This window comes from Pleurodeles waltl, chromosome 6 (genome assembly GCF_031143425.1).
Source record: "Pleurodeles waltl isolate 20211129_DDA chromosome 6, aPleWal1.hap1.20221129, whole genome shotgun sequence".
In the NCBI taxonomy this organism is placed as follows: Eukaryota; Metazoa; Chordata; class Amphibia; order Caudata; family Salamandridae; genus Pleurodeles; species Pleurodeles waltl.
In genome coordinates this window covers 579,382,254-579,405,714 of record NC_090445.1, presented here as the reverse complement: position 1 = coordinate 579,405,714, position 23,461 = coordinate 579,382,254, and the positions used below count along the sequence as shown (strand labels likewise).

The window sequence follows — 23,461 nt, the reverse complement described above, 5'->3', positions numbered from 1 at the left end:
GAGTTCTAATACCAGCAAACACTGGGTCAGAAAAATGGAGGATGAAGGCAAAAAAGTTAGGGGAAAGACCACCCCAAGACAGACAGGTCTAATAGCTTAGAAGCAGCGATAGGGTATTAGGATGCTAGGAAAGTGCTAGCCACCATGTTAGATATAGTCATATTTTTTATGCTGGCCATGTCCTGTATTACTCTATTTATTTTCAAATTCTGTGTGGTTACCGTTCATATTTTATGCACTAGGCTTGGGATTTAGAACTAAACATTTTAAAACTTTATCCCCTGTCTCTTACTGCTATTTTGAGTGTGTTATTCATTTGGATCCTGGACCCTGTCAGCGCCTGGATACCCTCAGTATTTGGAGTTCTGCTGTGCCCCCTTGAACTCATCTAAAGGGACTAATCATGACCAGAAAACGCCACCTGCACAGTACTGCTTGGTGTGTTGTATACTGGTCGCAGACCAGTTACATTTCTAATTTGTGTTAGTGCATGGAGCTAACCTTGCCCCAGGGCATTAGAAATCCGACCCCTGCAGCTCTTGGGGAACCCCACATAATGGCAGTAGGTTCATTTCCTGTCTAAGTAGGCAGGCATGTTACTAAATACTTCAGGACAGGCATATAGCTCCATCAGCAAGAGACCCAGATTTCAGATGTCCCTTCACCTCTGGGACACTTGCTGTCAGGCAGACATCATCCCTGGTGCACAGCAGTCCTCTAAGTACTCTGAAGAGTTCTTCCTTTCTTGTCTACAAAGGACATGGAACTGGAACAACAAGTGGGGTGGTGGGTGCTCCACTTGTGAAAAAGAAAAGATAGACAGGAGAGGTGGATTTTGTAGTCTGAAATAGTAGAACCTGTTCAGGGTGGTTTCCTTTCCAAACCAAATCTTTGTGTAGAATGTGTAGAGTGTAGAATAGTGCTTCTCACAGTAGAGATGTCTTCAACCTAGAGCACCCGTAACAGAGACACAAAGAGGTGTGAGGTTTGTGCAATTTACTGTCATCAGCCCACTAGAAGGAGTAATCCGGGAAAGACAAAAAGTCAGGCCTTACCTAAAAATGTCCTCACCTTGCACAAGAATATGCAGTGCCATTTCACCCCCTAGAATCAATCAAATAGTGGTGTGCATGAAGACGAATCAGCTGTTCTCTGGTAAGCAAAGCAAAAGGCCTAATGGAATATCCAAAGGAGCCTGTCTCCATGTGCTTCACTTCAGTGTCTGGATCTCCTCCCTCTAGCTATAGTAATGTGAACAATACACTTCCGTTGTCTGGGAATACAACGTCATCTCAATCTTGGGCAAATTCAGGACAGGGGTGTCCTAAATGGAGCCCATTGGCCTCTACTGCTCCAGCTCACTTACACACAACATGCATAAACCACACAGGCCACACACTTTCAGACTCATCATAACATGCACCCAGGATGTCAGCATAAGGAACTGGGTGAGCACATAGAAGCAGACTCAGATAAAAAAAAGTCTGATCACACAATGGACCCACAAAACACAGTGCTCTATATGCTAAACGCATGACAGAGGTGGTAGTCCACTGTCAGTAAATGTGTGCACGCTTAGTGCCCCACGAGGTCAGAGCACAAGTCCAGGACTTCCCCATGTCAAGGATAGGCCTACAACTCTGTGCACAACCTAGATTAGCTTCATACCAGAGCCAAAAATCAAATTTCAGGGGACCAGATACATGCAGTCTGGCACACATAGCAGGAGAACACACCTGCACATCACGCAGGGTACATTCCTGTTCCAACCGTGTGCTTTAACAAAGTGTGATCAGTGTTGCCATTTTTTGGTCTGTGCAAGAGACAGTTTTAGCTGTCCGGCCACCTTTCTGTTTTGCAAAAAATCCTAATAGATAAACATAGATATAAGCATACATACAGGGGCTTTCTATCAATCCTCTTTGGCCATTGGTCTGTTCAAGTGTTATTCACATTTTGCTTCTGCGCCACACAGCATACGCTGTAAGACAATTGTTCATCTCAGCTCTTCTGTTAGATGTCCTACTCTGCTTGAAAGAAAATGCACTTCAATACCATGGCTTGTATGTCTGGGGGACTGGGTCACTGCTTTATTTTTAAATGTTTCATATTTTTGCCATTTTTTGTGTATTGCAAACGTTTGGAATAATCGTCAGGTTTGCCATGGGTAGGCCTTTCAGCTTTGTCACCGCTTGTTTGATAATGTTATCATACAAGAGTAACAATGAGTACTTGCTAACATCTCACCTGTTGCCAAAAGGAGAAACTCAGGGTCTTATTTGCAAGCCCCGTGGTGCAGGGTGGTGCAGCAAGGAACCTGCTGCGCTGCCATGCACCACTGGGAAAGGGCAAAAATGCGCTGTTTCTACAAGATACAGCACATTTCTGTCCTCTCCCTCTCCAATGGCGCACAAATTGCTGATATGCACCAATGCAGGCACCCTTGCACCATGCTGCAAGGGTACCTGAGTTTTAGGGATAATTTATTTGTGCAGGAAGGGACACCTTCCTGCACGAAAATAATCACAAGAGGTGTTTTCCTCTGTGTGTGCTGCAAAATGCAGCACACATAGAAAGAGGAAAACATGGGGAGAAATAAAGATATTTATCCCCATTGTGTCATTCTTACACCACCCTGAGGTGGTGTAGGAATTTGATGCGTTCCCAGCCTTTGAAATCTGGGAATGCATCAGATTCCTTCAGGTTCCATGGTGTTGCATGGGAACACCCCAAACAACACCCATGGAACGCCCCTTTCACGCAGTCTTATGCATGAAAGGGGTCCATATTTACAAGGCCATGAAAAGCCACACAAGGTGGCTTGGCTTGGCCTTGTTAATATGGGCTTGCACACTGTGCCACCGGAGCATCAAAAAACATGAGGCCCTGAATATTGTTGTGAAAACTGCTAAACAGGGCTACCTGAAAGACCGGGCCTAGTCTGCTTGGTTTGAGAGTTATCCAACCCAGAGAGAGGAAGAGACTTCTGGGACTGAGCTCTAAGGGTAGATGCTAAGCAGGCAAGCAGAGAGGGTGTATTAGCTATGCGTCTCGTGAAATTGAGGTCAGCCAGCTCCACCTGCCGAGGCCACAGACTTAGTTTAGATAGCCTCGTGCTGCATCTAATCCTACCAGGATCTCTAAATAAAAGTCTTCGACTACTATAGTGTGTGGCTGGGCAAATACTACATAGCCAGTAAAGCAGGAAGGTGCCATAGCAATAAAATACTCAACACTTCTGTATTTGCACGTCTGAAAAAATGAATTAACTAACAGCTATTAGACCAATTTTTGTTTATTTTACTTCTTATCAAGATTGTTTTTGTCTTGTTTCTTTTTTGCTTCATATGCTCTTATCTGCTGGTATACTGAAAGGTCCTGCCGTACGGACAAGCAATTTAAGTCTGTTATAAATGAACACGCAATATGCGCAGACAACAATACACAAATATAAAAAAAAAACATCAGTGACAGTAGGGCAGGCAGGCAGGCATACAAACAGGTAGACAGATAGAATTATTTATTTACAGCAGAAATACTTAACTTCCAGAAAACTCTTGAAAATCGAGATGTTCAAACTAGCCTTTTAAGGTTGGGACAGAGTAAGGGGCAGGGCCGGCTTTAGCGCTGGTGGCGCTCGGTGCAGCAGTCTTTTTTGGCACCCATCACCACCACCTCAGATTTCCTCACTACCACCGGGCAAAGGTGCCCCTCGTCGCTCCATAGTGCCTCTCTCACACACATTACATTTGTCTTAAAGCGCTGGAAAGGGTTGGCTAATCCACTCAGCTATCCACATAAAACCAAGGGGCATATTTAAGATCCCCTAGCGCCATTGGAGTGTCACTTTTTGTGACGCTTTTTGTGACGCTCTGGTGGCTCTATGCCCTGTGCCGTATTTACAAGGTGGCGTTTTGCTTAACGCCACCTTGTAAATATGGCCCCTTCACACGCAGCACTTTGTGTGGAAGGACCATGCAATGGGTGTTGCTGTGGGCGTGCCACAGCAACACCCACTGCATTTTGACGCTGCCCCAACTTTATGAGTTTTCGTGAACCTGAGGCAGTCGCAAAATCTAACGCCAGCCCAGGGGTGGCATTAGCAGGGTGCAACGAGGAGAAATGTTTTCATTTTTCCTCATGTTTTGCTCTTTCTATGTGTGATGCATCCTGCAGCACACATAGAAAGAACAAATCACCATTTAAGATTATTTTTGTGCAGGAAAGTGTTCCTTCCTGCACAAAAACAATCTCCCCCTAAACGCAGCCATCCTTGCACTATGATGCAAGGGTGGCTGCGTTGGTGCACAGAAGCAAATTTAGCACCAGCGTGGGGGGAAACACTGGGGTGCGCCGTATTCTAGTAAATACGGCACATCCCTGTGTTTTGAAAATGACGGTGCACGACGCTACCAAATTTGGTGCAGCGCTGCGCATCGTCATTTTCCATTAAATCTAGCCCATAGTTCTGTTCTTTACATCATGCATATTAACCCTCTGCGCTACTTTATGGTGAGTCAAAACTGCCACTAGACAAAACGCCGAGCTCTCGCTCTTGCAAGAATCTTAATCACAAGAGTTATCTTGACATTATAATTGCTGCCTGAAGGCTAGATACACAAGCAACTTTTCAGCAGATGCTTTTAAATCACAGGTTTTGTAAGTTGTTGCTAAACACAGCAACCCCCCTCAAGTCAGCGCCCCATCCAGGTCAGCACCCGGTGCGGCCGCATCGGTCACACCACCCTAGAGCCAGCCCTGGTAATAGGCTGCAGAGGTCAAATAATGTCAAAATCACTGCTTCTCCCTCATCCGACCAGTCTCTAATTGTCCCGACCAAGTATTCATAGACTCTTTCACCCTACCCATAGAATACTGTTGCTGACACTTAAGATATGTACGGGGTGATTTATACTTTGCAGGATGGTATACTCCATTGCAACGGCGACAAAGTGTAGATACAGCCAAAATGAAGGTATGTCTGCCTGATTTAAAAGCAGGCAGACTTTCAGTTTGGCCACGGCAGAGTAAGCTATATTGGAGAAATGGCTACATCTCTGTCTGCCCAATTTAGATGAGCTAACATGTAGTCATTAGGGTCGAGCGCAAAGCGCTTCGTCCCTGGTGTAATCTCTCTGTGGGCTATTAACCACGCCCATGTGAAACCCTTACGTTTAGTTGGTTCGTGAGCTTGCCTTTTTAAAATTAGCTTGATTTCATTAGTGGAAGGCATGCATACGTCATGCCTCTTCCAGTGTTTAGCCTGGTTCGAGTGCACCGGCCAACTACTGAAAACATATGTGGCTCCATGTTTTCTGTATGGGTTCTGCACTATTTTCTCTCTTTGTTTCGTAGGCAGCGTGATCTCGCTGGGCAGAAGTCGAGCACTTTGCATGACATCAACCCTATTACATGGATGTTTGCACTTTTGCCGGTTACATGGATAATTGCACTTTTGCGGCTACATGGATAGTTGCACTTTTGCTGATAAGTTTCACTGAGAGCGGACTTCTGTTTCCTTTTGTGTGTTTGCTTTGCGCTCATGGTGGCCATCGGCTCGCTTTACTTTTCAGTTCATGTGGCAAGAAAAGTCTGGTTAGGAGTTTACAACGCTAATAGCTTTAACTCGAGTAAAGGTGAGGCCCACTGCATTGCAAATGCTTGTGAAATAGATTCTATTCAAGTCCCATTGTTTTATAAGGCCCTAGTCTGCTGAGTAAAATCTAAACGAATTAAGATGTTTACCTTTAGATGAGGATGGTGCCCCTCAGGAAGCGCTGTGCTGTACTCAGTTCAGAAGTCTTTTTTCTTGCTGAGGAGGATTTGGTTTAAAATATGTTCTTCAGGGATTCACATTATAAACAGAAAATGTTTGAGCGTTATTCACAAGCAAATGCAATGAACATATCAAACAGAGGACCCAGCACGAAGGGTTGTATGTCATCACCTAAAATACAACGGAGTCCATGTACCGCTACATAGAATCTACTACACTGAAAAGAGCCCCTCTGAGATTACCATTTAAGGGATTACCACTCCTGAGGTTACTACTACTGTGATTACTACCTCTGAGATTACCAGTGCAAAGATTACCTCTGCTGAGATTACCACCTTTGAAATTACCACTGCAGCGATTACAACTGCTGAGATTACCACTACTGTGATTAGTATCTCTGAGATTACCACTGCAGGGATTACCACTGCTGAATTATCACTATTGTTTTTTTTTTACATATTTTTATTAGTTTTCTTTATACAACACATAGCCTTATCTCCAGTGAGTTATCCACCCCATCCAACTTCACTGTTCTTACAAGCATCAGTTCTCTACATTTATTAATCATTACCCCCGCCTATGGCAAGGCTACACAGGGTACACATGCAGCGATTCATCAGTTTCTAGGATAAACTTGTCAAATCTGCCTCACGGAGCTCTTGCTAATTCTTACCTTGCTGTGGAAGAGAGTAGTAGAACTAACTGCTTTCCCCTCTCCCTCCCCTTCCCTTGTGTGCCTAGCCTCCTGAAGGTGTCATCATATTCTTAACTTGTGTTGCTACGGTATGTGCAATGCTTCTGTGTCTTCTCCCCCGTCGGTCGAGACAATGTGCCCTTGGAGTAAGGAAGGGTCAGGGGTATAATCTCCATTAGTTGTATCGGTTCTTGTATGTTATGATGATGTTGGGTTATCTGAGGGTGCTTCTCACCAACTGGTCCCATTCACAGATGAAGGTTCCCCATGCTCTCGCCCTTCCCAGTAATCCTTGTCCCCTCCTGGCTTTTCAGTGTCTCACTGTATCCTCAGCTCTCGCCCATTTCGAGACTTCCCGTCTCCAAGTGTGTCCCTGCGGACCCCATGCTGCATTCCAAGTCATTGCCATTTCTCTTTTAGCTAGTACAAGGGCCAGATCCTTAAACTGATCTGATACCTTATACCGGGCTCTACAGTAGTATCTCCCCAATGGGCAGTGTTTGGGATCATCAGGGACGTCCCTGTCTATCACCTCAGTTAGTGAGTCAATAACCAACCCTCAGAACGCCCGTATATGTGGACAAAACCAAAACATGTGGAGGAACTCGGCTTCGAGCATGCCGCATTCTGGGCACTTGGCATCCGTCAGTCCAAAATGTCATCTAAGTCCAACCGGAGTCAGATATGCTCTGTGTGAGACATATATATTTATAAATTTGAACCGTGCATTGCAAGAGACCTTTGGGGTCCGGGCCAATATGTCCTCCCACTCTGCGGTTGTAATTGGGGCGCCCAGGTCTGTTTCCCATTTCTGTTTAAGGGTTTCGATTGGCTTCCCAAGGGACTTGTATTTTCTTGTAAAGGCAGGTCACCACCTTGTAAGTACCTGAGGCACTCGTGAGCCACGCCTGAAATGGGTGGCTCTGCACGTCCGACTCGCCAATGTTTGATAATCGCCTCTGTAACCACCCTATGGAGAAGGAAATGACCTGGAGGGATGGAATATCTGTCGCTGAACTCTTCAAATGGCAGTACTTAGGCCGCCTCATATAGGGTGCCCAAAGAGGTCGCCCCAGCCGACTGCCACCTTTTCAGGTCTCTCCAATCTCCTCCATGTTGTAACGTCTGAATATATTGTAACGGGATCTCTGGTGCATATGGCACTCTACACTGCGATTTGGCAAGAAAGCGCACCCAGCATTTGTGCAACACTTTCAACTCATTGGGACTAGATGGCAGTGGGGGGCCCCAGACATAGGATCACCCTGGCTAGAGTCTGGAGATCAGGGACAGAAGGGTTAACCGCCCTATCGGCCATTGTATAATCAGCCAACCAGTGGGCCAGCCATTGCAGCTGCCCTGGCAAGAAGTAAGCCTCGAAATCTGGGACAGCCAAACGCCCCTCCGCCAGTGGTCTCTGCAGTACCGAAAGTGCCAGGCGTCTACTGCCGTCTTTCCACAAGAAGGTCACCACTATAGAATTCAATTCTTTAAAAAAGGCCCTCGGGATCCACAACGGGAGGGTGGTGAAAAAATAAAGCAGGTGGGGCAAAGCTATCATTTTCAGGAGCGCAATTCGTCCTGCCACGGATAGCGGTAGGGTTGTCAAAAAAAAACATATAGCTGCGGAGTCCTCTCAAAGCTCGTTCTACGTTTCCCTCCAGCAGGTCACGACGATTGTAGTAGACATGGATGCCCAGGTAGGCCAAAAATCGTGGCTCCCACTGTAAGTCGCCAAGATCTGGTGGCGCTGCACAGTCCTCCACAACCGGGAATAGACTAGATTTTTGTCAGTTTACTCTCAGGACGGACACCGTACCGAATCTCTCAAATAACCGTCTTGCCCCCCACAGAGCGCCTTCCGCGTCACCCAGAAAGAGGAGGAGGTCATCTGCATATGGAGCTACGTGGTGTATCTGCTCCTTCATTGTTATACCCTTATAGGCACTTCCTGCTCTGGCTATGAAGGCGAGAGGTTCAATGGCAAGTGCAAAGAGCAAGGACAAAAGGGGGCAACCCTGCCTAGTTCCCCTTTCTACTCGTTAGCTCTTCGAAATGGAGTGCGGCCTCTGGCTCTCGGTTATGCATAAAGCAAGTGGGTCCAAGCGATGAACTGGTCGTCCAGGCCGAATTTACGAAGTACTTTGTGTAAGTATTGCCATTCCAGGCTATCAAAAGCCTTTTCAAAGTCAATCGCGAAGATCATCGCTTCCTGTTTGTCCTGTATATCACCGTTTAAAAGAGAGAGGAGGCATCATATGTTCATAGCTGTTTGATGCCCGGGGATAAACCCCGCCTGGTCCATGTGGACTAACTGTGGCATATGTCGTAGCAGGTGTGTCGCCAAAATTTTAATCAAAATTTTATACTCTACAGATAACATCGATAGTGGGCGATAAGAGCCTACATCTTTAGGGGGTTTCCTAGGTTTGAGGGGAGGGATAATCAAGGCTTCCCGAGCTGTCGTAGGGAGGGTGCTACATCTCATGGCCTCCTCAAATAATGCGACTAGTCTAGGGCCCAGCTTAGTGATATATGTTGAATAAAATTCAACCGGCTACCTATCTGGTCCAGGTGTTTTATTTCGGGCCATGTCAGCTATAGCAGCTTTCACCTCTGCAAGTGTGACCACTGCTCCCAAGCCTGTTACCTCCTGGTCCGAAATGGTAGAGAGAGCTACATGTAATAAAAAGTTGTTGGCATCTTGTAAAGGTCAGTATAATAGTAAAAACATTTGCGGTTAACGTAGGATTGTGTGTAGAGACTCTGACTTGTAGAGTCAGTCAATTCAGTTATAACCGAACCTCTATGTGCCAGATTCGCCAGCCAGGCCAGCAGGGAGCTAGCACGGTCTCCCTCTGAATGGGCACAAGCTACGTAGCTTTTATAGTCATAACAATGGAGTTTCTCCATTGTTATCGTTGTGTTTTCTCAGGCCGCAATAAGGGCTGCTTGAAGGCCTGGGTCCTCAGGGCGTCTTTGTTCTAGGGAATGCAGGTCCCGTTCCTCCCTTTCTATATCCTGAAGCAGTGTTCTGCGGATGCCCGCAGTGATTGAAAGACTTCACCCCCTGGTCACTGTCTTAAATGCATCCCATTCTATCAGTCTTGAGCATGTCGAGCCCTCATTGACTGCAAAATAATCATCTATGGCAGTGCCTATGGTACTTGTAAAAGTCTGATCTTCCAACAAGGCCGGCTGGAGCCGCCACATGGGTATGGTATCCGAACCCCTGATCACTACAAACGCATCAGTAGTGGGTTATGGTCCAATATCGTCTGGCACAGATATCCCGTTTGTCGTGCTAACTCATGGATGCTCGGAGAACACAAAAATGTGTCCAACCACACATGCAGGTCATATACTGGTGAGTAAAAGGAGTAATCCTGGGTCCCTGAATGATGGGTTCGCCAGGAGTCGACCAGACCCCACTCGTCCTGCCAGGTCTGGAACCATTGGGCAGTTCGCACTGTTGGCAAAGATGGCAATGAAGGATGTGACCTATTTAATGAGGGGTCTGTGACACAGTTAAAGTCTCCCCCCAGTCTCCTCCATGAGTTGAGTGGCCAGTCGTTCCAAGAGATGTGTAAGGAATCATGATTGATCAATATTAGGGCCATATATGCTGCCTAGGACTATGTCTCTCCCATCTATCTTCCCAATTTCCACAGTATAGCGACCCAATGGGTCTATAATAGTCGCTGTGTGTTGGTAGGGGATTCTGGGTTTAATCCATATTAAGGTTCCTCTGGCATAGACCGAGTAAGCAGCGTAGTATACTTGGCCTCTCCATCGTCTCTGGAGAGTGCGTCCCTCAACTGTGTCTAAGTGTGTCTCCTGAAGTAGGGCGATATGGATTCCCCGCCTAGTGAGATGTGAAAATACTTTGTCATTTAGCCATGGAGCGCAGCCCTCTAACATTCCATCTAACAACCTTGATGTTCAGGGTGGTATCCATCTGGAGTCTTGTATAAGATATAGGCCCTAATTATAAAATTGGCGTCATATACTACCTACCGCTGCGGCGACGGCTGCCAGAAGACCGTTGCCGCATCTACCAGCCATCAGCCGTATGATGACCGCAGCCGGATTTCCACCAGAATAATGGCGGAAATCTGGCTGCAGCCATGCTGGCGGATGGCGGTAAGATAGCGCCACGCCTGTAGACCGCTGCAGACTGTATCATGACCCATGATGCGGCCTGGCGGTGATCTGCTGGCGGACGCCGCTGCTGGCAGCAGCGCCCCATCATGTTTCCTGCCAGAGGACCTGCCGGAGGACCCCCTGACATCAGGTAAGTTGGGTGCTCTGACAGGGGACGGGTTGGGGGGGTTGTGTGTGTGTGTGGGTGTGTTTGTGTATGTGTGTGTGTGTATGTCTGTGCGTGAGTGTATGCGGGTGTGTGATGCATGTTGTATGTGTTTGCGTGTATGTATGTGTGAGTGCGTGTATGTTGTGTTGTGTGCATGTGTGTGTGCATGTATGTATGTCAGTGAGTGAGTATGGATGTATGCATGCGTGGATGAATGTGAGTATGAGTGTATGTATGCGTGTGTTCGATGGGGAGTGAAGGTGCATGTATGTCGTTTGGGGGGCTGGAGAGGGAGGGGGAGAAACCTGGAGAGAGGGAGGGGGCCGGGGAAGACCCCTATCAGTGACAGGGAAGGAATTCCCTGTCAGTGATAGTGCCTACCGCCATGGTTTTCGTGGCGGTAAGGAAGCCACAAAAACCATGGCGGTAGGTGGGGTCATAATCCCGCTGGAGGGCTGATGACGGCCGTCTAGCTGAAGACTGAAGTCTCCAGCCCGGCTGTTGTTACTGCCGTGGCAGACGGTGTGGTACACATTGGCGGTTTGGCTTGAGCCAAACCGCCAATGTCATAATATGGGGAATAGTCCCACCAGCCTGTTGGCAGTACTTATCTCCATTTTACCACTGTACGCCAGGTTTGTAATGAGGGCCATAGTATCAAATGTGGGGGTCTGGGACCTATCTGAAGAGGAGCACTATCTGCAGCTAATTTTCCTGAAGGCATGGCTAGGCAACACGAAACAATTCTAGCAGTAACCAAACAATATGCATCCCAACTTTCGGTCCCCAGGCCAAGAGGTGTGACTTGCTCGCCCAAACTATCAAACAACCGTAGAACAAGTTTGTACATGCCGTCTATCGTTCAGGCTATGGTCTGTGAGGGGGTGTCTGTACAAGTGCTATGCAGCAGAGGACTCCAGGCACCCCCAGTCTCCATTTCGCCCCTACTGTGTGTCTACAAAGTAGGATCAGATCAGGGTGTTGCTAGGAGTATATCATTGTAGTTAGGACGAGGTCCAGATCCGGTTGTTCTAGTTTTGCTCAGCAATGGTAGGCATGGGTGCCGAAAGAGCAGTGACTGCCAATTGATTGTAGCTGGAATACTTGTACAGTCCTTCAGATGAGGTCTGCGGTTCCAGGGGTAACCGCTGGCAGGACTATACTTGAGCGGGATGAGGTCAAAGAGTCATTGTCTGAATCTGTCTGATTGCCATCTACTCTTTTGTTTGGGGACATAGTACTCTGCGACGAGCCACCCAATGAGGTGACCGCCGCCACAACTCGCTGCCTCTCTTCCTGCGCTTCTTCTGCTGTAGGAGGGTCTATCCTGACCGACAATCGTCTCTGCTGGGATCTAATGCAAAAAAGGGGGAGAGCCCCTCTGGGGCCACCACAGTCCTGAGCCACTTCCCCAAATAGTTCACCATATCCGGGCCTTCAATGTTTTCAGGGAGACCTACTAGTCTAATGTTATTGCGTCTTGCTCTGTTCTCCGCATCTTCAGCTCTCCTTTCCAGTGTTTTTACTCGTTCTTCAAGTGTTGTCAAGCGCCCATCTGTTAAGGCCAATGCAGGTGCTGTTGCTGAGATTTCCCGCTCCGTCGTGGAGACTCGGTCTGCCAGATGGCAATGGTCGTCCCGGAGTAGGCCTAACTCAATGTTCCAGGTGTCAATTTTAACCTCTAGTGCTGTACGTGAGTCCGCTATTGCCTGTAGGGCGTCTTGCAGTGTGGGGGTCTCTGCATTTTCCGCAAGCCCCAGTGACTGCTCTTCCTCATTCCTGGTCGATTTTATTCGCTGGGAGCTTCCTTCTTCTCCGTCTCTTTTCTTAAGGGCCTTTTCCATGATGGATTACGTTGTTGTGCGATTCTGTTTTTTATTTGATTGCTCCGGCATACACCAGGATTATCCGGGGTGCCCCCCTCAGTCAGGGGCCAGTCAGAGAGACTTTTGCCGGTGAGACCTCTAATTAGTATTCCTCTTCGGCCGGGGTTCTCCCGTGCATCTCAGGAGAGTCCCGCAACGGGATCAGTGTTTCTCCTTGACCGTATGCAGCTTCCCCCCGCCCCGGCACTCTAGTGGGAGTCTTTTCCACCAACCCGCGGTGCTCATCATGTTCAGGGTCCGGCGGTGCAGCTGCCGCAGGGACCCACCGTGCCAATGGCCACCCTCGAGACTCTTGACTCCAGTGAACGACGCCCCAGTGCTCTTCCCGACACACTTTTTGGTAGAGCATCCAAGTCCCAGGTAGCCTCAAGGGGTCTTAGGTATGCTTCTCTGCCCGGGTGTTGAACCTTGTCGTGCTCCCACTGTAGTAGTGTCTATCCCAAAGCACTTCTGGTGCCTTCACAGCCTGAGCCCCCCCCCACACCCCTGCACCTCCTTCGCCGGATCTCTTTCTAACCTTCAGGTAGGGCCCATTGCAGGGCCTCTGCAGCTCCACCTCATTGTTCCACAGCCCCAGCCGGTCTTGTGTTGCTGTCGCCTTCCGCCTGTTTTTGCTACTCTTTAGCGGTATGGGCAGCGCCTCTCTCAGCCCCCACGGCACGCTCTTAGACTGCAGGAGCAGATCGCACCGCACCCATCCTCTGGTCCTGTGTGCGCGGGTGGCGCCTCTCGGCAGCCTCACTGCCCGTGCGGCCTCTAATAGGCCCCAGCTCTCTGCCCATGTAATGGGGTGGGGAGGCCCCTCCAGTCTCAGGGGCCTCTGTTACTGCCAGGCCCCAAGTGTTTTTAAGTCCTAGAGAGCCCGGCTTCAGCGCAGCTCTCCTAGCGCTCCCCCCAGGACCCCCAAGAAGCGCAATGCAACACCTGTGTTAGCGGGGCCTCACCGAGAATCGGGCGGGCGCCATCTTCGTGCCGCCTCAGTCGGCAGCACCTCGCAACACCAACAGCCCTCTCCTGGCCCCTTGTCCTTGCCAGTGTGCAGGCAGGCGGCCGCACCGATGTCGCTGGTGTTCCTCCTGCTTTCCGTGGCCCAGATCTGCTGAAGGATGGGCTGCGGGGGGTCCGATGAGATCGCGAGTCCCGGAGCTCCGGCTCCCTGCTGCCTATGCCATTTGCTGTTTGGCCACACCCCCGAATTACCACTATTGTGATTACTACATCTGAGAGTACCACTGCAGGGATTACCACTGCTGATATTACCACTACTGTGACTACTAACTCTGAGATTACCACTGCTGATATTACCACTACTGTGATTACTACCTCTGAGATTACCCCTACAGGGGTTACCACTGCTGAGGTTACCACTACTGTGACTACTACCTCTGAGATTACCCCTGCAGGAGCTACCACTGCTGAGATTACCACCGTTAAAATTATCACTGCAGGGATTACCACTGCTGAGATTACAACTACTGGGATTACTACCTCTAAGATTACCACTGCAGGGATTACCACTGCTGAGATTACCACTGATGTGATTACTACCACTGATGTTACCACTACTGATATTACCACTACTGTGATTACTACCTCTGAGATTACCACTGCAGGGATTACCACTGCTGAGATTACTTCTACTGTGATTACCACTACTGTGACTACTACCGCTGCAGGGATTACCACTGTTGAGAATACCACTTCTGAGATTACCACAACATTGAGTAAAATAGATTCAAGAGTAAGTGTACTGACCCTATGCTAACCTACATTTTAAAATGAAACCTCACTTTGTAACTGCCCACCACCCCTATCTTTATGGCCATACAGTGCTCTCTCCTTATCTCAGTGGTTACATTGCGCCAGAGGGTGCCAGTGGGCCCACCAGTACATATTTTAGAGAACCAGGAGTCTTCCACTCTGTCCCATGGTGGTCCTATTGGTCTTTATAATGCATGGGCCTTCCTTGTCCATTAGTCCCACCCAGGCCCAGGAATAGACATGACTGTAGCATTCTCAAGTGGCAGGGACTCCAAGAGCTTCATTTTCCTGCATCCATTCTTATGTTAAACCATTCTGTGCCCTGGCAAAGAAACACTTTCATTTTCATAAAATAATATTTTGTACCCTGTAACAAGTCCAGCATTTCAGGATTTTTATTGAGGATTTTATTTTCCTGTTCTTTGTCCAGGCATTCTATCAGTTTTAGGTGGACCAGCCCCTTAGGTATTTTAGTAGATGCTGCTTTGTTTCACTCTTTGCCTTTTTTTGGGTAGAACACTAAAAATGTGTCTCCATGAAAATGACCCTGTTACATGGATATTTGCACTTTTGCCGGTTACATGGATAATTTGACTTTTGCAGTTACATGGATAATTGCACTTTTGCCAATAAGTTTCACTGAGCCGGGGAGTGTCAGTGGGCCCACCAGTACATATTTTGGAGGACTAGGACTCTTCCACTCAGTCCCATGGTGGTCCTATTGGTTTTTACAAAGAAATAAAATCACACTGTGCTACAGGGGGCATCCTGTTGATGCAGCCCTCTAGCACAGAGTAATATACATTGACAGGAACTGCTGTGACGTTGGTTTCTGTCAATTTTATTTTATAAAAGACTGCCTGTTTGGTGGTCCTTTATAAATTAGGCAGAAGGCCTCTCCACCTTAGGTACAGAGTAATTTTACTCTGTCCACATGGCGTAATGGCGGGCTGTCCGACAAGAAATAAATCAAGCCTCATAGTTACTTATGTCTACCTGCCTCATCTTTTAAGTTACTGGTTTGGATCAGAAGACTAATTCCATATTGGATTTCATTTTTTTAGCTATTAGTACAAAGGGGGCCTGAGGTGGCCACGAGATTACATACTTGGTGCCATACAAAACCATAAATAAATATGTGAGCATATTGTATGTTAACCAGCAGTTAAAAAAACCCATAAAATCTATGACTAATTAATGTTAAGTCACAGCTAGTATATAATTTGCATGGAGGACATTTCCCGAAATACTATGTGGACTATTCACAAAAAAGAAGCAGATTTGCCCCAAAAGCTACTCCTATGAACAAGGGCCAAATTACTCCACTAATGAAATGTACAAACATTCCCATTGCACGTGGAAAGCTGTGCCTGTCTCAGGTTTAGCGACCGACTGGAAGTGCTTAATTGCTTAATTAGTAAAAAAAAAAAAAAAAAAAGTAAGTGCCCCAGGATCCTTCCCAGTAGGCTACAGCAGCTTGCACCAACCCCTGCCCGTGCCAGTGCTGCAATTACAATACCAACACAACTACTAAATCACACTTCTACAAGTGTGACAGTTGATACTAGTCCAGACCCCCAAAGGCATAAGAAAAATGTGGGTGTCAGGTATTATAAATTTTTTATGCGTATTCAATTATTAAACACTGTTGTTATGCTTATCTTAAAATTGGACAATCAGCACATTATTTGTGAGTTAAGAAGTCATAATTATGTGGCTAAAGCTAAAACATCCCTTGTGTATAATTCCACAACGATTAGTACCAAATACCAAAAATCGAGGGCAGCAGCAGTATCCCCTTGAGGTTTACAGATACAAATCACAAGCTGCTGCTTTATACGCGGCAGAATTATGGGGATCAGCAAATCTGAAACAACTAATGTTACAAGAAAACATCTTTAGGATTACCTGCCTCAACACCCCTGATCCCAATGTCCCTAGACCTGAATATAAAGCAAATTGATCCTTTGGCAATATTATTCTCTATTGGTGCAGGTTTTGGACACTACCAGATTCGCTTCTTACAGAGAAGCACTAATGGAGCTAGTTGATTTAGATAGATCTGTATCTTTCCCTTGGATCTGCCATGTGAGGTTTTGGTTTCTCAAACTGGGGCTTAAATCCTTCTGGGACGATCCTTATACTCTTGCTGTGCATTCAAAGGTTCTCCTGGAATGAGTATAGTGGGAGCATTATCTTTCTAACCTCCATCAAAATATGAATTTGGGAAGATTAACCACCCAGTTTCTGAATACTAAACCAAAACCCAACTTTGAAGAATGGCTAGATGTAATACATCCAAGGTGTGCAAATATACTTTACATTAAATTTTGGTACGAAATTCTGCAAATTAAGGCATAAACTGTAAAATGGGACCAGTTGAGGAATAATAGAGAAGATCCAATATGCAACTTGTGCAATATAAGGATTATTGAAACAATCGAGCATGTGCTATTGTTTTGCAAAGCTTATGATAAGCCTAGAAGGACGTGGATCCACCCGATTTGTATTAATCTAGGAATAAGGAAGTACAAGGAAGCGGCAAGAATTTTGAGGTCTGATACCACTGATTATATAGTATTTCGAATAAGCTGATTCCTATTAGCAGCAAAAAAGCAACGTCAGGATTGGCTGAGAGTGCTCAGCCAGGGTGCTCCCAGGCAGACTCGGAGCCTGTGCAGGCTTTCTCCAGCCCAGCAACTGTGTTGCAGAGAGCCCAATGTGCATGTGTGTTTGGCTGGCCCGAGCTGGCCGGCCAAACATACATGCACAGTGAGGAGGAGTGCTGTGCACTTCCCCTCACTGCTCATCACCCCCGTGGCCCAGCCCCTTTCAAAGGAAACGATAATAAACATAGTTTATTATCATCTTCTTTAAAAGGTTTTGCAGCTACTGCTGCTGGCAGGGGGCAGAGGGGTGACGCTCCTCCGCCCTAACGGAGGAGCCACCCCTGTTTGTTCTACCCACTTCCTACCTCTTGAGTAAAAGCTGCTACTGTGTATTTCCCTGCAGCTATGGTGGAGAAACATGTAGGGGCGTAGCTTGGTCAGAAAGATGGGTGGAGGAGGGGAATGATCTTCAGATCCCCTAACAATCACACTGGTATATCCTGTTATTTTAATACAGTAACATGACAAGCAGGACATGAGGCGGACTTAGTAGGCAAGTGGATATGGAGAAGTTAGTTGGTTGTTAGGGGTAATAAGTGGCAGGAAACATAATAATTTGTTATGTGTTTTCATCTGTGTGTATTAAAAATCCATGTGAAATCTGACAGAGAACTCACCATACCCGAATGAGTGCGCCACACCCAACGATTTACTTCAAAATATATTTATTTGGGGGACGGGGTGTGTAACACCTCTACGCCCCAGGCAACATGGTCCAATAAACCCATTGACCCACAAACATTTTCATCCATAAGCCTACATTTATTATGGGCGAAAATTCCTTTGTAATTTGCCCCCTCTATTTTCAATTTCAAAACACGTGAAAGGGAATCAGGAAAGCATGTTGGGAAAATGCTTTTTTTATTATTTAATTCTTTCAAATGCCAGTTAATGCGTGAATGCAAAAACGTTTGAATGCTCTTACCGCTGTATTAACTCTTTTAACAACGCTACTAAAATAGTTTAAAACAAAGTACGTTGTTGGCGACTTAGAGTACATCAGTTGGGCTAAATTTATGATGTAATAATCGTGTATACAAATCGTGCAACTGGGTATCCTGATGTAAAGGATTGTGATTTATTGTGACAACACAACGTCCGAATGGCAGTCTCTCTGGGAGACGGCTGGACCTAGGGAAGGACCAGTCGTGCCAAGGCCTACTAAGCTTACAAAGAGAATGTCTTGTCATTGTTTCTCGTGGTTTCCCTCTAGGCTAGTCTACGTCTGTTGATAGGCTGCCACTGAGGGATGAAGCACATGTAACTATTGGTGTAAATAGGGACTAGCAAAGTAAAGCACCAACAAAGGTATAAGGTTAGAGAAAATGAATGAACCTAAAGCAGGGTGTAGGCTTATCAGCACGCTGATGTCACACGGACGACGATTGGTGTGGGCCCTGTTAATTCATGTGACACCAAGTGGCATATGGGTGGGCCCATCAGCACACTGGTGTGGCACAGATAGGCGTAGGTATTGGACAATCAGCACACTGATGTGATACCAACGGGGATGGGTATGGGCTAATCAGCACAGTGATGTGACACCAAATGTGCACAGGCCCATCAGCACACTGAGGTGATACAGATAGGGATGGGTATGGACCCACCGGCACACAGATGTGACACCGACATGGATGTGTAGCTTCAGCTCCTCGTAGTACAGGGGCTAGTGAGGGATGGGGTGCAAACATGGATGAACGCCTGCCTGAAATTAGAAGTTAGGGAAAATACGATAAAGTGATCAGAAAGTAAAACGTTATGTAGCCTTGGTTCCCACTACAAGTGTACCACACACCGCCCTTCAATCATTGGCTGGTTTGATTCTAACCTGAGCAGGAGGGGCACGCATCCTAGTGCCAGTGCACTATAGGAATATATCATACCTCATAAAAACAATCACAGTGGCTCCATAGGCCCAGGATCCCTCTATTGTGTTTCCTCCTAATGTGAAACACTTTCAAAAAGCTGGAAAAGGGGCTTCCTCTGAAACTGTATTTACAACCAAGCACACAGGAGGAGAAATCTGTCAATCACTCAATGATATGTTTTTTTACGTAGGTGCTACATGCATGGTCCTTCCTGCCTGAAGCATCCCACTTGCTGCAGTCCCATAGCTCCCCGTATTTACACACACGCATGCACCGGCAGAGAGGGAGGGCCAGAGGCACCTGGAGTAAGAGACACCGGAAAGAGGCAGGAGTATCAACGATTATCAAGGACAGGATGTGCGCTCAGCGGTGATCCCAATAGGAGTTGAGAAAGCACAGGGGCATTACTCGAAACGCTGCCCTCGGTGCCCAAATAGTGGGTACATCTAGAGTCCATGGTGTGTGAGTTATGCTTAGAAAGACCAACTTGAACGGCCTGGAAGACTAATTTTTAATGTAATGGCCGCATGATTTCAGTCATTCTTTTCTATGGGCTGTTTGAAATAAATTGAAAATACATTAATGGACACACATTGCCTGCTGCATGCACCTTTACCCACTCAGTGATTCCTTCACACCGACAACCGCATATGCTCTTTATATACATACCCTGGTCAAGCAGAGCACGATGCACAAAACTAATTTATCAATACCCAGTGCTTAATTTGTGCTTGTTGTTTCCGGTGCTGAGCACCGGCACTTATTTTTGAGGGTCGGGGATTATTCTTCTGCCTCAAGCATTTACTGCGAGCAAAAGATACATAGGGGAAAGATGAAAAAGCGTCACAATGGGAGAGAGCAGAAAGCTGCAAGAGTGAGCTGAAGGGACCGGGAGTGGCTTTATATGGATTGAAGAGGCCCGAGATGGCTTCAGGATTACGCTGCCTCAGTGTTCTGTGCTCGGACATTTAATTGCAGCAGACGCGTGTTTAAAAGGAGGGCTTTGGGCACCGGCACCTTTTTATTTACAAATTAAGCACTGCCAATACCTACATAGTGCACTCAGCCCACCTGGTTCTCAGCCTATACATCCTGTCACACAGTACTTGTTATATTCACCCCAGCTATCCACTGCCTGACGTGGATATATTCTTAGTCAAACAGTGTGTGGTATACACATCCAACACTCAGTGCCTGCAACATGTAACCCAGCCACATAGTGCCTGGGATGTACAGCTCAACCCACCAGTACCCGTACCATACAAGCGATAACCACCAGGTACACATTACACAACCCAAGTCGCCGAAATAGAGCTGCTTGCGGTTAACATTGACACCGGACCACCCAAGGTACTGTATCCAATCCTATCGCCTACACATTCTTTCATACCTGAGCCGGGTACCAAGTACCCAGGATATAAAAACATCATTTAATTCTGACGATGATCCATGCTCACTGCCTGTCGTTCACATTTCGTCGGTGATATCCCACCTGTCCAAACCTACGATGTCCATCACAGTCTCAAAGTGAGTTGAAGTTCTCACCTTATCGGTAGACATGGTCATCGATCACGCGCGAAGGTACCCGAACTGTCTGGCCTCCTAAAACTGCAGTATCAAGACAATGGGAGTCGCAAAAGAGCCAGTGTCCATGCAGAGACCAGGTCCCAGAGCAGACGCCACCACAGACGGAGGCTAATCCCATGTCAATTCAATCCCGTCCCATCTGCCACCAGAGCGAGCCATCCAGGGCGAGACCATTCAACCGCCCGGGGCAGGGGAGCAGTGCAGGGGAAGGAATCAGTCGCACTTGCTGCTGGACATACGGTGCTCCTGCTGGGGTGGAAAGCAGGGCAGGAAGTGGCATCGTTCACATATGCTGCTTGGACGGTGACCCACCTGCCTGGGAAGGAGGGCATAGGGTGCACTATGTCACGCAGGATAACTGAACGTACAAGTCACCTGGCGCGCGGACTGCAGGTCAGGTGTGGCATCAAGGGGCCCAGGTGTATTAGACGATTCAACAGGCAAGTGTGGGAGATTCGGAAAAAGAGTGGCAGCAATCATGAATGTTGAGTGGGCAGCGCTCTCAGAAGACCGGGAACCAGGGTTGCTCAAGTTACACATGCTGCTGCTGGCAGAGTCCGTATAGTACAGGAAATAGACCCCAGCACCGAAACAGAAGTGCACCCCATCCAGGGGCCTACCTTCAGAGGGTGTTTGGAGTGTTACACCCCTGTAATAAATGTATTTTGTGATAAATAGTCAGGTGCAGGTGTTTTCAGTCGAGTATAGCTCTCTCCCTTTTCGCTGCCCCTTAACCCCTTAGCTGCTGGACCTTCCCCTCCGTCCCCAGCGCTGAGCCCTTTTTTGGCTATTTGGGGTAGTTCGCACTTAGGCCTTCATAACATTTTGTCCACATAAGCTATCCAAGCCAAATTTGCGTTCCTTTTTTCCAAGGGGCCATTTGTGTAGATCCTACAAGGTTTTCCTACAGAAAATAACAGCTGAAATAAACAAATATTGAAATTGAGGTAAAAAAAACAGCAATTTTTTCCTTGTTTTACTCTAACTTTTTCCTACGATGTCAGATTTTTGAAAGCAATATACCCTTACGTCTGCTGGACTCTTCTGGTTGCAGGGATATATAGGACTTGTAGGTCCATCAAGAACTCTAGGTACCCAGAGCCAATGAATGAGCTGCACCTTGCAATGGGTTTTCATCCTATACCAGGTATACAGCAACTCATTTCCTGAAATATAAAGAGTGAAAAATAGGTATCAAGAAAACCTTTGTATTTCCAAAATGGACACAAGATAAGGTGTTGAGAAGCAGTGGTTATTTGCCCATCTCTCAATTCCGGGGTGCCCATACTAGCATGTGAATTACAGGGCATTCAAATAGATGTATTTTTTACACACTGTCTTACATTTGGAAGGAAAAAATGTAGAGAAAAACACGGGGCAATAACACTTGTTCTGCTATTCTGTGTTCCCCCAAGCCTCCCAATAAAAATGGTACCTCACTTGCGTGGGTAGGCCTAATGCCACCGACAGGAAACGCAACATGGACACATCACATTTTTACATTGAAAACTGAAATGTTTTGGAACGTGCCTAGCTGTGGATTTTGGCCTCTAACTCAGCCGGCAAATAAGGAAACCTACTAAACCTGTGCATTTTTTAAAACTAGATACCTAGGGGAATCAAAGATGGGGTGACTTGTGGGGCTCTCACCAGGTTCTGTTACCCAGAATCCTTTGCAAACCTCAAAACGTGGCCAAAAAACACTTTTTCCTCACATTTCGGTGACGGAAAGTTCTGGAATCTGAGAGGAGTCACGAATTTCCATCCACCCAGCGTTCCCCCAAGTCTCCCGATAAAAATGGTACCTCACTTGTGTGGGTAGGTCTAGCGCCCGCGACAGGAAATGCCCCAAAACACAACATGGACATGTCACATTTTCCCAAAGAAAACAGAGCTGTTTTTTGCAAAGTGCCTAGCTGTGGATTTCGGACGCTAGCAAACCAGTGCCAGCAGGTGACGTCAGAGACCCCTCCTGATAGGTGCTTACCTGACTAGGTAGCCAATCCTCCTCTGAGGGCTATTTAGGGTCTCTCCTGCGGGCTTTTCCTGAGATAATGATTTGCAAGAGCTCACCAGAGTTCCTCTGCATCTCCCTCTTCGACTTCTGCCAAGGATCGACCGCTGACTGCCCCAGGACGCCTGCAAAACTGCAACAAAGTAGCAAGAAGACTACCAGCGACATTGTAACACCTAATCCTGCCGGCTTTCTCGACTGTTTCCTGGTGGTGCATGCTCTGGGGGCTGTCTGCCTTCACCCTGCACTGGAAGCCAAGAAGAAATCTCCTGTGGGTTGACGGAGTCTTCCCCCTGCTAACGCAGGCACCAAACTTCAGCTTCACTGGTCCTCTGGGTCCCCTCTCATCGTGATGAGCGTGGTCCCTGGAGCACAGGTGCTGGATCCAAGTGACCCCGACAGTCCAGTGGTCCATCTGTCAAAATTTGGAGGAGGTAAGTCCTTGCCTCCCCACGCCAGACAGTAATCCTGTGTACTGCGTGAACTGCAGCTGCTAAGGCTTCTGTGCACTTTTGCAAGGAATCCTTTGTGCACAGCCTAGCCCAGGTCCCCAGCACTCCGTCCTGCATTGCTCAACTCGCTAGGTTGACCACCGGCTTCGTGGGACCCTTCTTTGTAGTGTTGAGACGACCGCTGTGCTGAGTTTCTTGAACCTGTGTTCAAGTACTTCTGCAGGTGCTGCCTTCTTCTGCATGGGCTCTCTGTGTTGCTGAGGGCCCCCTCTGTCTCCTCTTCCAAGGGGCGACCTCCTGGTCCTTCCTGGGCCCGGGCAGCACCCATTTTCTCGCAAGCCTTGCATCTAGCAAGGCTTGTTTGCAGGCTTTCGCCAAAGAAACAACTCTCCATCCTCCAGCATTCAGTGGGACATCTTTTGTGCAAAGGAGAAATTCCTAG

General features: G+C 47.3%; 1 protein-coding gene across 3 annotated transcripts in view; it reads right to left on the bottom strand.

The window, feature by feature from the left end:
* Positions 1-23,461, bottom strand: part of TULP1 (TUB like protein 1) — a 594,937-nt gene that overhangs the window by 458,217 nt on the left and 113,259 nt on the right. For 2 of the 3 annotated variants that reach the window (XM_069238766.1, XM_069238768.1), the window contains exon 1: positions 20,512-20,642. The exons of the other annotated variant lie outside the window; for it this stretch is intronic. In XM_069238766.1, coding sequence (XP_069094867.1) covers positions 20,512-20,532 — 21 coding nt within the window. In that variant the 5' untranslated portion in view covers positions 20,533-20,642. Of the gene's footprint in view, positions 1-20,511; positions 20,643-23,461 lie in introns of those variants that run through there. 3 annotated transcript variants of the gene reach the window in all.